General features: G+C 49.4%; 1 protein-coding gene across 39 annotated transcripts in view; it reads right to left on the bottom strand.

The window, feature by feature from the left end:
- Window positions 1–14,367, bottom strand: part of Celf4 (CUGBP Elav-like family member 4) — a 280,862-nt gene that overhangs the window by 13,217 nt on the left and 253,278 nt on the right. For 12 of the 39 annotated variants that reach the window (XM_070029251.1, XM_070029259.1, XM_070029252.1 and 9 more), the window contains exons 7-11: window positions 14,040–14,187; window positions 12,292–12,441; window positions 8,349–8,414; window positions 6,805–6,888; window positions 2,093–2,176 (exon numbers count right to left, since the gene is read on the bottom strand). In XM_070029251.1, coding sequence (XP_069885352.1) covers window positions 2,093–2,176; window positions 6,805–6,888; window positions 8,349–8,414; window positions 12,292–12,441; window positions 14,040–14,187 — 532 coding nt within the window. Of the gene's footprint in view, window positions 1–2,032; window positions 2,177–6,804; window positions 6,889–8,348; window positions 8,415–12,291; window positions 12,442–14,039; window positions 14,188–14,367 lie in introns of all 39 variants that reach the window. The other 27 variants (XM_070029253.1, XM_070029254.1, XM_070029262.1 and 24 more) reach the window with 5 other exon arrangements.

Raw genomic sequence — 14,367 nt, 5'->3', positions numbered from 1 at the left:
AGCAACCTGGCTGGGCAGGTCTTAGAGTAAGAATGAGGGAGGGAGGGGGGATGGAGGGAGAGGGAGAGAGAAAGGGAGAGAGAGAGGGAGAGAGAGAAGAGGTGCAGAGGAGACAAGTCTATAAAATACAGGAAAACAACTCTGGTTCTGAAGAATGTAAGTGGGCCAGTGGCTTTGGCTGGTAATGCTCAGGGCAGAGAGTACCTATGGGATGTGGCTGTTGACAAATCTTAACTGAACCCAGATGGCCAAGGGCTTCCTTGGTTCTGAGCAGTTTTCTTCTTGTTTACATAACATCTGAGATTTACTTGAAGAACGTATGCCACTGGCTTGCCGTTTGTTTTTGTATACATCATCTTAACTCATAAGGAGAACTACCAGTCGTACAGTGAGGTGTGCACCCCTGTCTTTTGCTCTGTGTCCATGCAAAAGAAATGAGTGGCTGGGACAACTCTATGCCATGGTTGGACCACAATCCTGTCACATCTGGTGTAGCTGTGAGGGAGGAGGGAACATTGATTCTAAGATGTTGACTACAAAGAACACACCCTCAATCCTCAAAACCTTCATGGGTCTGGAAAGCTATTCTTCAATCAAGAAACTCCTAAACATGTGCTCCCTGGTGCTTCTCTCCTCTGTATCTTCTTACTTCACCACCCTCAAGTTATGACCTGGGCTCTCTGGCAAATATAAGTTCTAAGCAGCATTCTGGAAGACTCAGCTCTGTTCCCACATGTGGGTCCATGGGGACTACACTCCTCTGTCCTTAGGAACTCACAAGTGGACCTGAAGAGGATGGAGAGGGACCAAGGGAGGGGGAGACAGAGGAAGGTTTTTGACATTTAGGGCAGGGGAAGAGGAGGATACCTTGAAGCTTAGAGATTCTTGGATAAGGCTGCTAGATTTTGCAAATGAAAAAAAAAATCAGGTGCCCAGGGCAATGTGAATTTCAGATGAACAGTGGATCTGTTGTTGTTGTTTTTCAGTACAAGTATATTCCCAACATTACATGGGATCACATGTGTTTGGAACATACAATTTGAAAAAAAAAAAGTACCTGTTATGTGCAATTCAGATTTAGCTGGGCAGCCTTTATTTTTCCAATAACAAGAAGACTTGAACGCTCCCAAGTCTTCTCTCTCCTATCTAATACCCTATCACCAGGCAAATTTCCCGTCAGTTTGTTTCCATTCTCCTACCATATTCTATACCCTACCACACCATGTAAACTCTCTTCATAAGACTTGCCAAGGCACTCCCATTTCAGACCCTCCTTCAGTGGTGTCTTATAAGCCCTCCTCTCTCCAGGAAGCCTCCTGCTGCCTTTTGTCCTCAGTCCTTATTTTTTCTCATTCCAGCCTCCCATTTTAGGTTTTCTGTTCTTCCTCTGTCTTCCTTACTGCTTCATTCCTTGGTGCTGGGCAGAGCTTACTGCTTATTAGTAGCTGTGGTTTCCATATGAGCTCAGAGCTTAGACTTCCTGAAGGTGGGGACCAGCTCCCTCTCAACAATGCTCAGCTCTGGTGGCCTGGGAGAAAGGGGTTTGGCTAGACAGAGAGTGAGTGGCAGAACAGAGAGAGGACAAAGGGGCAACTTCTGAAAGGCTATATCTACCCCTGGGGGTTAGGAATCACCAGGTTTTACAGTGAGCAAGCTGAAGCCATCCACTCTGACAGTGAGAGCAAAGGGGCTCTGGGTTATGCCTAAAGTCCCTCCCACCCCTACCCAAAATGGCCCCTTCCCTTCCTCAGCTGGCTGGAATAGACCTTTGACTGGAACAGGAAGCTGATGTCTTGGCTGGGATGTGGGAAGTGAAACCCAGGGAGGGTGGGGGAGGGGTGGCAGGGAAAGCCGAGAAGCAAAAGGAACAGCAGAAGAGAGAGAGAGATAGGTGAGAGATGGAGGTTGGGCCCAGAGAGCACCCGAGGGCGATGAGAAAGGCGCAGGCGAGAAGCGGTTGGACACCTGTAAGTTGGTGCGAGCAGCCCCTGTCCTAGGTGAAGCTGATTGCTGGTTTGTTATCTTTACCCACCAAAGCATTTACTTTGGTTAGTCGCCCGATCCACAAACACTTTCGAGGAGATGACATTACCGAAAGGGAGGAACATCTGCATCAGCTCAGCGTCCCCAAACTCCTGGGGCAGATGGTAGATGAACAGGTTACAGCCCTCGGGCCCTGCGGTGAGGGGAGGGGGTGGGCAGGGAGGAGGGATGGCAGGGTGGGGGAAGAGAGAGACAGAGGAGAGGTGAGCGAGTTAGGCAGCGCAGCAGGGAGGGTGGGGCAAGGTTAGGAGGGGGGGTTCCACTCAAGATCCAAGGGCTACCCCTGAAGAGTGGGAGTTATTGAGTCCCAAGTCTGAGCTCTGCTCTGGGGCAGGTCACAGAACCTCTCTGTGTCTCAGTCACCTTTTCTGCAATAACAGGGAGCCTGGAAGCTCAGGGGTTCCAGGGGCAGAGGCAATGAGAGAATGGGGTGAACATGATCAGCTGTAGCTTTGGAAATGAGGTGCTGAAGGAGGGGTTTAGAGAGGCTGTGGGGCCTCCTCCTGGAGGGAATGGCCCTGAGACGGGAATTATCCTGCCCTTGTGAAATAATTCGCCTTCTGCTTCCTGCAGGCTTGGCCTCAAGTGGCCAGCCCCCCTGCCTTTCAGGCCTGTAGCTCTTCGCATTTAGCCATGAAATCCTTGCCCTGTACCTCCCACTCTCTCTCTCTAGTGTTGAAGGCAGAAAGCAAGATTTATGCTGCTGCTCCAGGAGGCAGTACAGGAAGGGCTTTCGATAGAAGCTCCATAGTTAGCTCGGCCCCCCTAGAGCCTCACCTTACACAAGCTTCTCCACTCCTTTACAATAGCCCTGCCACTTTTACAGCATGAAAAATACTTTTACAGCATGTCAGGCTGTTCTGAGCACTTTATATGTGTGTTAATTCACCTCATCCTTCAGCAATCCTATTGCTTAATGATTCTCATCTACACTACACAGATGGGGAGACTTGAGGCCCAGAGAGGTTGTCATGTGACAGAAGATGCAGTGGAGGGAGGGAAGCCAGAATATAAACCCTGTCTGTCATCTCCATAAGGTGTGCCCTTCTCTTTCTTTCTCTGCCTGCCTGCCTGCCTGCCTGTCTGTCTGTCTGTCTGTCTGTCTGTCTGTCTGTCTGTGTGTCTATCTGTCTTTCTCTCTTTCTCCCAATCTGTCATAAATCTCAGCCCCTTTGAGTCCCTGTACTTTGTAGAGGCCTTTGGATTTCTGGAATTTTTGCCCAGAGCTTTATGCTTCTTTTTAAGTGGTCAAAATGCTCTGGTTTTACTCTGTAACATGGAAAATTTCCCAAGATGCCTGGTATATTTCTTGCAGTCTGCATAGCACCTGCCACGTATCATTTAACCTTTGAAGTGACTCACAGTTATGTGAGCGATGGCCTGAATGTAAGTGAAGGCTGTACAGCACCAATATGGCCCTATGTATGGCTTTTTCAGCCAGATCCAAACACTGTGGGTCTCTGGGACTAGCCAGGCCACCAGAGAACCTAGCTTTATGGCAAACAGCTCACTGTGGATTCCCGCTGTCCTCATCTTTCTCTTCTCGCTCCCCTTTCCCATCCTCCTTCTAACTTGGCCCCCTAGATGTCCACAACCTATGGAAAACTCTCCTGCCCACCAAAGCCACCTGCTGAACTGCTGGCCTCCACGGTTCCTATGCGCATCCTCTTACCACCCCAAGTACTTTGCCAGTGGACGGCGCATTCAAAACCAGGCGCAGGTGTACTTCCTTCCTCATCCACCACCCCCAACTCTGATGGCCCTCCCTTCACCCTGTCCCTTCCAGCTATGCCATGTTCTGTCCGGTGCATACCATGCGAGTGCACCTCTTGATGGGCATCAGCTGTGTGGGAGCACCTTTGGGGCAGGAACCATTTGAAGCTCCAAGCCCCACCTCCTCCAGGATTCCCACACGCATTGTCCCCAGCACCTCTCTCCCTGAGAACACTCCTGGCTTCTCCCTTCTAGGTCCCCAGAATCCATCTTCCATCCTCTGTGGATTTGAGGCTTTCACTCTATCAGGAAGGTTTTTCTCTCCAACAAAACAGGCCACTCCCTAGAACACGTCCATTTCCTCCTCCAGCCCATGTCCTGCTTCTCATTCCTCAGGGCTTCCCTGACCGTTCCACCTTGTGCTGATGCCCAGCTGGGACTTGGAATCCTCATTGCATGCTCAAGTTCTACAAGCTGCTTCCTGAGCATGTTTATCTGTTCTCTCATTAGACACAGGAAGTCCTCAGAAACAGATCCTTGGGCTTAGTCCCATCTCTGTATTGTGAGGCTGAGCTACCAGGACAGTCCTTCAGCCTTCTGCTGTCAAGTGTGAGCTGATATGCCCAGCCTTCATCCACAGAAAACAGAATGTCAGATAGGACCATCATGACTTTACAGATCAGTCAGGTCCAATCCTAGGTGACACAGATCTTTAGAGACAGAAAGTGATTACCCTGACCATATAGCAGTCTTAGGCAGAGCTGGAGCTATAGCCATCCCTGAGGGCAACCTTGTCCCATCTGTGGAGCAGGTGGCCTAAGGAGTGGAGAAAGACTCAGGCATCTGGTGGTTTTCCGATTCAGCTCCAAGAGAAGGAGCTGGAACAAGAGTCATCCCCAGTACCCAGTGCATTCTGATATTCAGTTGCTGTCCTCAGAAGGGAAAGTGACTATGATATTAAAAAGACAACTATTAGGGAGAGCTAGGGAAATACAGTTTTCTTTCCCATCCAGGCCTTAGAAAACATCATGGGACCCAGCTCTGGTCTTGCTCCAACCTACCTTTCTGCCTGTCTCCCGAGTCCCAGGCTCACCTTACGTTTTAGCAGCATCCTTTGCTCTTGGTGTCCCCCTTCTGGAGTGCCTGCCTCCCCAACTCTATGTGCTGAGACTTCCTTCTTCTAGGCCCACCCCTGCCTTCGCCAGCAACCCATTCCCAGTACCATGATCTCTCCCAGGTACGCTGCTCAATTCCTTTAGTCTCTTAATTCAGCCCCAGGCCCTCCACAACCTCTGCTTCCCTGGGGGAGTTCAGCTTACTCATCATGGCCAGAGAGAATGGAAGACAGTCATGGGAGATCCTCTACCCTAGGAGTGGGGGCTGTCCCAAAGGGTCTGGTTTTGTAGCGGGGCATGGGAGAAGGTGTGGCTTAAGCTTCTCAGAGATGGTAAAAGTGAGAAAGAGGTGAGAGCTACATGCATAAGGTACAGAGGAGGAGCAGAAGTGGCTGGGGATCAGCAGTGGGGGATGCCAGGTATGTTGGGTCAGTGTGGTACTGACCTAAAGCTGTGTAGGGGTGTGGTGATGGTATTTAAAGACTCATGAGCCTACAGGGTGATGCAGGAAGCTGATTGTGGTCAGCTGGATGACCAACAGATGACAAAAGTAGCAGGGTTTGTAGACATAGCTCTTGGCTCTAGGCCTGTACCAGCAACATTGAGTGCCACCCTGATTGACGATGGCTCGAATCAAGGACGGCAGTGGCAGAGGAGTCCCTAGGGAAGTGCCCTTCTGGGGAGACAGTGAGAACACAAAGTGGGTGATGTATCTAGGGTCATCCGGGAAGGAGGAAAGCAAGCTGGATGTTCGATCAAATGTTGGTTTCAAAATCCTGGCTCTTGGCTATGCAGGTACTAGGACCTGCTAGAATTCTGTCTCATCAAAAGGGTTTGGACTACAACATACCCAAGGTCCCTTCCAAGTAATCTATATCCCACAGCTCTGGAATGGTCTGATCCAGGGACTATAGCAACTGGAGATCACTCTAACTCCCTGCCATGAGGGCCCCTAGAACAGACTTCAGGGTATTGTTGGAGGTAAAGAAGACAGGATTTTGTTAGTGTTCCAATTCCTCAAGCTCAGCTCTCTGTGGGCAAGTCCTTTGGGCCAAGCGGGAAAAAAAAAACTTGTTCATCCAGGCTCTGGTCTTCTTGATTCTGAGCCTTGGGATAAAAGGGTGCTAAAAATCATTATGTGGTCCCTGCCACCCAAGCTAATGGAGCTTTCCTTCCTGTTTATGCTCACATACTAGGTGTGATGTTCAGGACATACCTCTTTACTAGACCTGCACTACATGGCTCCCACCCCCATGCCTTGATCTGCCCAAGAGACAAGGAGCTCCACCTGTCTGTCTACTCTACATGGAGGGCACAATATCTCTTCCAGGATGAACTAGTTTCCCTCACCCACACCCACAGATATCAGGCTGTGAATATGCCACTAAAGCACCCACATGGTTGGAGACTCATCTCCCAGCTGTGTTCTCACTGTCTGGGAACACACAGAATGGGCTTCTATGTCCTCCCTAAAGCTGAGGACTCCCTGGGGCAGGAGACAGGCCCCTACCAGTTAATACCTGCCTAACCTCTGTTGGGTTCTATTTAAAGACTGATTCAAAGGCTTGCTAGGGAAGGAATGTAACCCTAGCCAAGATACTGGCATGTGAGCTGTGTCAGACCAGTGGTAAATGATGGAACTACATAGGAAAGCTGCTATGTGAGTGATGAACGGCAATCTGCCCTGTCTCCTGCTCCTAGACTAGGTCACCACTCTGGTTTACAAAGCTACCTACAAGGTGCATCCCTCTATGTATGGACAGAATAGAAGCATATCTTACCACCCAGCTGCCCTGTCCCATCCACCTCCACATACACAGAGACAGGGTTGTCTTTCTAACCAAGGCCCTTGCCAGAGGCCCCCGGGAGGCCAGAGGCTTAACAGACAAACAATCTCTTTAGGGAGAGAGGAAGGGGAGGGACCATGACTCACCTTCTCTCTGTTGCTGGGGAATCATTGGTGGTGGCTGAGGAAATGCCTGGCTTATCTGACCATAGGCAGCAGGATAGGCGGCTGCTGGAGGGCCGAGGGGAAGAGGCGAGAGACAGCGATGGCCACAAGATGCAGAGAGAAAGGCAGACAGGGGGAGAAGTAGGAAGAAAGAGAAGAGGGTCAGTGTCAGGCAGTAAAGGCTGACCAGACACAGAGTATGTGTCTGCTCAGCCATTTCAGAGAAAGCAGTCTTTAATTTTTGGTACCAGTGAAGGAGTGACAGGGTGATGCTAAGTGTGTGTGTGTGTGTGTGTGTGTGTGTGTGTGTGTGTGTGTGTGTGTGTGTGTGTGTGTGTGTGTGTGTGTGTGTGTGTGTGTGTGTGTGTGTGTGTGTGTGTGTGTGTGTGTGTGTGTGTGTTATGTTTGGGGGTGGGGGCAGGCAGGTTGAACCTGGAACACTGGGCAACCATGGCTCATCTAGCTTTACTCTCACTCAAGTGGCATCTGTCGGAGGACAAAGGGCTCTGCCTGAGCTATAGACTTGGCTTCCAAGAAGCCTGCCCAGGGGCACAGGACTCAGTTGGACAAACGTGAGTTCTGTATCTACTTGGAAAAGGTCAAAGGTACGACAAGAATGGCCAGTATACTCCTTAGCCTGGTCTAGACCTGAGGTCAGACCTGTGGAGAGTTTGGCCAATAAGAAAGCTTCCTCTAGACCCTAGTTAAACAGAGTCAGCTTCCCTTGATTGTCCATCTTGCCAGAGAGCACCATTACCCTCAGGAGAGATGGGTCTGGCTCTCTAAATCCAGTGAAGAGAGACCTTGACCAGCCCAGATAATAAGGCGCAGGTTGGGCAGAGATGATGACAGGTATATTGCCCAACCCAGAGACAGAAGAAAGGCAGAAGCTTGCTGGTAGCTTAGCTGGGCTCAGTTACCCCATCCCCCACCCCCTCAGGCTGTTTCTTTGAGCGTCTTCTTTTTTTCCTATCTCCAGCTGCCTCTCCTCCTGCCTCAGCTGTATCTCACTTGCCTGCATGTGAAGAGTGAGCCGAAGCTGCTTCCTTTCCCCAGTCCCTCCTCCTCTCAAGTCCAGGCCCTGTACTTCCTGGACAAGTGACCAGGGATTGCACTGAGCAGAGAAGCACAGGGCAGAGCTGGTCCCAGTGATGCAATGCCACTTTGGGGTTCCTGGGTACACAGGACCCTAGCAGTCAGTATAATGGGCTTCAATAACAAATGATAGCCTAGGAGGGAATCCTTCAGCCTGGCTCACTGACCTACCTGAAATTCTGCATACCTACTACTCTCTGGGCAGCATGTACATTGGAAAAACTGCCTTGAATGCTGCAAGAGCAAGGCAGCCCAAGGGTGGAGGGGGTATTTGGGGTGGGCATGGGTATCTCTGCCAGCATAGCCCTCCCTCCTTCCACCCAGATCCCCTGCCAGTCCCTCCCCAACCATGCAGTGCTGAGCCCAGATTTGGGGGTAGGAAAAGAGCACTGGTGCCACAGTCAGGCTCTAGGAGACGCGTGGGTACTAACGACCTGCATACTGCTGCACTCCAGCGTAGGCCTGCTGCAGGGGGTCCGCGGCGGTGGGGCTCTGTGCTGCAAGGGAGCCAAGGGAGAAGATGTCAGTAGTGCCTGTCTAAACTGGCCCCTGCCCCACCCTATCCAGGGGTACCATGCAATGGCTGCACTGCTCTTTTCCAGCCACTGTAGGCTGGCCCTTGGGCAGAGCATTGGAGATAAGCACCTTGATGCTGGGCCCTGTTGGAAGTCTCCTGTCTGTGCTCAGGGCCCTTAGGAAATGAGAGCATTGCCCCCCACCGTGGCTGGGAGATACAGGATGCAGCTGTCTTGGGTGGGAGGAGGGTAGGGTTTCATGCAGAAGACTAGAGGGCTAGGGAAGAGATTCCAGAGGAGGGCTCAACCATGGGGGCCTTGGTGGGGAGACGCATGAAGTACCCAGATCTGGAGAGGGGCTGTGAGGGTGCAGGATGTCAGCAGGGAGGGGGCCTTGTCCTCACTGATCCTCAGCAGAAGTTGGGGACACTGAACAAAAGAACAGCCTGGCAGGTCTCATGTGGATGAAAGAAAGACCACAGGAGGCCTTACTTCATCACTTCGTCTTTCTGAACTCACTAATGTTGTTCAGAGGGACTCCTAGGGAATCTGTACAAGACATGGAGATCTTCCACTCCTGGCCTTGCTGTAGACTCTCCCAGTCGGAGCTGGCCATATAAGTGAGGCTGGGGGCAGGGGGTGGCTTACAGAAACCAAGGATCCAGAAGACACAAGACCCCACTTCTGACTTGTGGCTCTGGGATGTCTGCTTCCCAGTGGGAAAAGATTTTTGACCTCAAACTTTACAAGAACCTTGGGGAAGCTGGCCTAGGGCAAAGGTTTGGTTCACCTCTGTGAACTCTAAGGAGTTGTGAGCAAAAGACCAAAGTGTGTCTCAGTAGAGGATGGTGACTAAGGAAGGCACCTCTGGTGACTAAGGCTGGAGATGACTGAAATGGGTGCAGGATACTGGGAGGCTCAAGGAGGTAGGTGGGGTTATCTCACTGGTAGCAGGAGAAAAACACCCCTGGGCTCACATGCCTGTTGGCCAAAGCAAGCTAGACTAACTGAATGTCACGCTTGGGTACCTTTAGAGTGGGTGAATTCCCAAGTTTCCTTCCATACTCTTGTCCCTGAGTCTTACAGTACAATTCCATTAGGAAATAGCACCTAGACCTCAGGAGAGCTCTTGGAAAAGCCTGGGATAGAGGTCCCTAGGGAAAGTAGGATGACAGTCCCCAAATGCTTTAGGAACTAAGTCACAGCAGAGAAAAGAGCCTATACCAGGGCTCTGCTGAGCAGAGAAGAGCAACACAGAAGATGGTCTGTGTTGCTGGCTGTTTGCTTCCAGGAACTGTTCCAATCTAACGCTTTGTTCCTTGGTGTTTAGACCGAAGCTCAACACTCCCTGGGATGTTCTGGGAAGAGTGATCTCCTGACTCCTGCACCTCTGCCTGAATCCTCTGCCAGATCTCTAGGAGACAGCTACATCTGCCTCAGTCTCTTGATCTTCCTCCTACTCACCTACTCAGTTCCTATATGTGCATTAGAAAAGGTGTCCCTTCTTCAGGCACACAATGTGACTCCTACATGTAGAAAAGTCACATGGTAGCCTCCTAGCACGCTGTTATGAACTCAGTAAGTGCTCACTGAACAATATAGCTGGAGGGTTTGTGAACAATCTTCAGTGTTTGTCAGAGGCAGCCCTTCCTAAGGGCTGTGTGGCAGAGAAGGCCATACTGTATGCTCTAACATGCTTACAATTGAGAAGGGAGAATGAAGACGCCACTGGGGCTAGTAAGTGGAGAAAAGCATCCTTGAACCCTCCCCCTTCTCTGCTTAACGACCTCATTAGTAACTGCCAAAGAGTGAACATTTTGAAGGATCTCGCTCATTACAGTGACTCCAAACTCTGCATTTAAAGATGGTAAATTATTTTTTAAGTACTATTTTCCTCTCTGTATCTCTCTCTGTTTCTCTCTGTGTCTCTGTCTCTCCTATCTCTTGCTTTGGCAGGGGATTGTTTATAGGATCTGACAGATTGTTACACACAGGGAAATGAAACAATTACAAATTCTAGGAGGGAAATGGGCTCACATATATTGGTGGGTTTGTCAGAATCCAAAGATCCAGATGTGCCTGGAGGAAAGGAAAGGTGGAGAACAAAACCACCCAGAGACACTGGGATGGCACCTTCCTGCACACAGGCCTAACACTGGTGGAGTCACATCTACCTCCAGCTGGCCGATCCCCTCCCTCACCACTGTTCCCATCCTGCAGTCTTCAGTCTTAACACCCAGAGCTTCTGAGCATAGACTTCTAGACTTCTCAGGCTGCACATCTGTGGACTGAGGGTGGTGCTGCAAGGCAAGCCTTACTTTTCTCATTGAACACTGGAATAAAGGACAACTCCTAGTTCAGGAAATTCTGCTCCTCTATTTCCCACTAGCACAGTGATCTTTCCATCTGTAGCTAGTAGAACTTTCATGTATGACATACATTGAATTTTGGTGGGCTTACTAAGCTCCTCAGTGATTCCAATGAGCACTCAGAGTGAGGAGTATGACTGTAACCCTCCAGAGGTTCATCTGAATTGGCTCCTTCTCCCTATTGGTCAGCCTTCCATGATCCCTGGTCCCTGTTGGGTGGACTTCTCCTCCTACTTCCTCCTCTAAGCTTCCAGGAAAGGCCTCATCACAGGAGTGTGCTTAGTTCATCCCTACTTCTAATGCCAGTTAAAGTTTCTCCTGAGCCAGGCACCAGTAGCTCACACCTGTAACCCTAGCTATTCAGGAGGCTGAGATCTGAGGATTGTGGTTCAAAGCCAGTGAGGGGCAGGAAAGCCCATGAGATACTCATTGCAAATAAACTGCCAGAAAGCCGGAAGTGGCGCTGTGGCTCAAGTGATAGAATGCTAGCCTTGAGCTGAAGAGCTGAGGGACAGCACCCAGGCCCAGAGTTCAGGCCCCACAACTGACAATAAAAAAAGTTTCTCCTGAACCTCTGACTCAGAAAGGCTCCTTGAGGCTTAATCTTAAGCCTATGGAGTTCTCCCTTCATTTGAATCTTTTACCTTCTTGAGTTTAAGGATATTTACTTTTTTTTAAAGTGGGGGGTAGTACCAGGATTTTATTTTACTTCTGAGCCTCACACTTGCTAGACAGGTGTTCTACTGTTAAGCTGTGCTTTCAGGTCTTTTTTCACATTGGTTATTTTTGAGATAGGGTCTCATTCCTGCCCAGGCACATGCCTGAATCCGGATCCTCCTGGGTTTTGCCTCCCACCATAGTGAGGAAGTGATTCAGGTCAACTGTACATCCTGGCTATGTGAGAACTGTTGTGTGTAAGAGGGGCAATGTTAATCAGGAATAGGCCTCCTGGATCTTCTTCAAGAACTGCATGTCCCAGAGATGTGTCTGTCCCCTCCCCCCCCTCAGTTGCTGTCCAAGGTGCTGAACATGGTTTTATGAGCAAGAAAAGACAGGACTGGCATGTACTAATTCGACTGCCAATCAACATACCTCCACTTTCTTCTCCAAGATTTTTCTTTAACACTGTTTGATTATTCTTTTAACTTAGACCTTTTTAATTCTTATAGCTCAAATTCACACTCAATTAATTTGCAGTCACTGGCCTCTCTGTGTGGGCTGTACAACTGCATCCGCTGTCTTTTCTTCCCTAGGGACACCCCAGCAATAGGATTCTCTCACTGATGAACCAGACACTCCCTGAGGGTGAGATTTCAGCCTCTACACTCCCATCACAGATACTCTGAAGCTGGGAAACACGTTGGCTCTCTCTTACCATATTTAGAATTTCACCAAGGAACAGAGTAGGAGCCACAGGTTCCTTGTTATAAGAGCAAGGATAAAGAAAGAATAGATTGGGTGGGGAAGGAAGCCCTATTGGATATGCTTACCTGGGTAGGGGTGGATGCCATTGGCAAACACAGCTTCCGCGGCAGGTTGCCCATTGGCCTGTGGGGGAAGGCCAGTGAAGCCGTTCACCCCAATGGGGGACGGGATGCTAGGCACAGCTGGTGCAGTGATGCCCGGAGGGGTGCTGCCACCTGGTTCCAGGGATGCAGACATATTGGGAAAAAGAAGAGGCAAACAGAACAAAGGTGAGGCAAGCTAACCCAGGGAGCTCTTCCTCTTTCCTGGCTTCTAGGGCCTGGAGATTGAATTGGAACTGACACATAGCTCAGTGTTATTGGTGAATCATACCTTGGTTATCTTCTGATACAGACCAGCTTTATACGCTCTAATTTTGCCATGAGAATATCTCTGACCACTGACCATTCACTTTTGACTCCAAAGCACACAGACTATTCTCAGTGCTCCCGACTTTAACAACACATGGCCCTCCATTTTCAGTGGCTTTGCTCACTCCTGAGAAGTTAGAATTGACTGGTTCTCATTTTACTCATGGGGAGCTGATATGTTTTCCTAAGAAGTTTTGTTGCTGAGATGGAGAAGGTCTTAACTCTGGTTCCCTTGTACTGAGAAAGTTACTATTCAATCAGTCTTGGCCCTTTCTTATACACAAAGTAGACATTTAAACTTCCTACAGTAGAAGGTGTGGTTGTGGTCATGGTGTTAGGAATAAAGCTGGGATCACATGACAGTAACTTGTGTCTTCTTATTCCAACTGGGTAGAAGATGTGAGAACCCAAGATATAAATTACATGAAGATTTCACTGAGATCCCAGAAGCTGGAAAGAGTCTTCCTCTTAATGTAAGAAGTACTTCGTTCTCTCTCTCTGAAAATAAAAGATGTAAGGCTCAAAAGTATCCCTGAGGCTAGGGGCTATCCTTAAGGGACAAGGCAATATCAAGATGGGCTCAGTGATATCACAGTCTTTTATGACTTTCAGCTGGGAAAGGAGCAGCTCTTGGATGTCAGGATGTTGCTGTCATGGTCTCCCACCCAAGGACCCTTGATGAATTAGAGTGGGATATTGACCCAGTCGGGGTGTTTAGACCAGAATTTTTCAATTTTGACACTAGATTTATTTGGGGCCAGTAGTTTTCTTGTTATGGGGAACTATGCTGTGTGATAGAGGATGGGTAACATTTCTGACCTCTACCAATTAGATTATAATACCATTCCCCTCTCCCAGTTGGAAAAACAGAAATGTCTCTGGACGCTGTCAAATGTCCTAGGGGTAGAGCCCCAAATGACTATACTGGTTGAGGATCTTCTTTTGGAGAAGAGTCAAAAGCCACTTAAAATAAACATGCTTTGTAAGATGAGTGTTTCCAATTCCTGTCCTTTGATAACTCACGTGCTTCTTCCTATCTGGTGCATAGTTGTCTTACAAAGGGCCACTGTATCTTCAATGGCTTAAATAGGCAGAGCCACCCTTGACATCAAAGAGAAAGGTTTTCATTAAAATTTCTCTCTGGATATTGGTTGCTAATAGGGATCAATTTGAACTATTTTCCAACTTGAATTCTCATCACTTCTAAATCCTATCATGGATTTCATGGGGGCCCCTACCCAATCTTCCCTTGAATTTCCATGCTTTGAAACCTTTTCAGACAAATTGCCCAATACCATGTACTCTTGGTTGGGATGATCCACTGACCATGAAAAAGAAGCCTGAATCTGGGCCCAGCTAACTCGATCACTGGGCACGCCATGGGTTGGAACCTGCTGGCTTACCTGAGGTTGGGGTCATAGGTGCGGCCGCCAGGCCATTCATGTTGAGGGCTGCCATCTGTTGCATCTGGGCAGCAGCGAAGGCAGCCATGGGATTCAGGTAGCCACCCTGTGCAACTGATGCCATGAGGGCTGCTTGCTGCTGCATCAGCTGGGGCAGAGGGAGTAGAAAAAATATCACATGCTTCCAGAAGGCCTCCCTCCCCACCAGTGGGCTCAGTTCCTGAGGTTAACTTCCCAGGTTCCGAGCCCCAGAGAGCTGGAACTGTCTCCTAGTCACCACCCCCAGACAGCCCTGATGCCTTCTTTGTTCCTGTCTTAGTCTGCACTG

This window comes from Dipodomys merriami, unplaced genomic scaffold, assembly GCF_024711535.1.
Source record: "Dipodomys merriami isolate MVZ:Mamm:240054 unplaced genomic scaffold, mDipMer1.0.p SCAF_2, whole genome shotgun sequence".
NCBI classification, from domain to species: Eukaryota; Metazoa; Chordata; class Mammalia; order Rodentia; family Heteromyidae; genus Dipodomys; species Dipodomys merriami.
The sequence above is the reverse complement of the archived record's forward strand: the minus strand, read 5'-3'. Positions and strand labels throughout refer to the sequence as shown.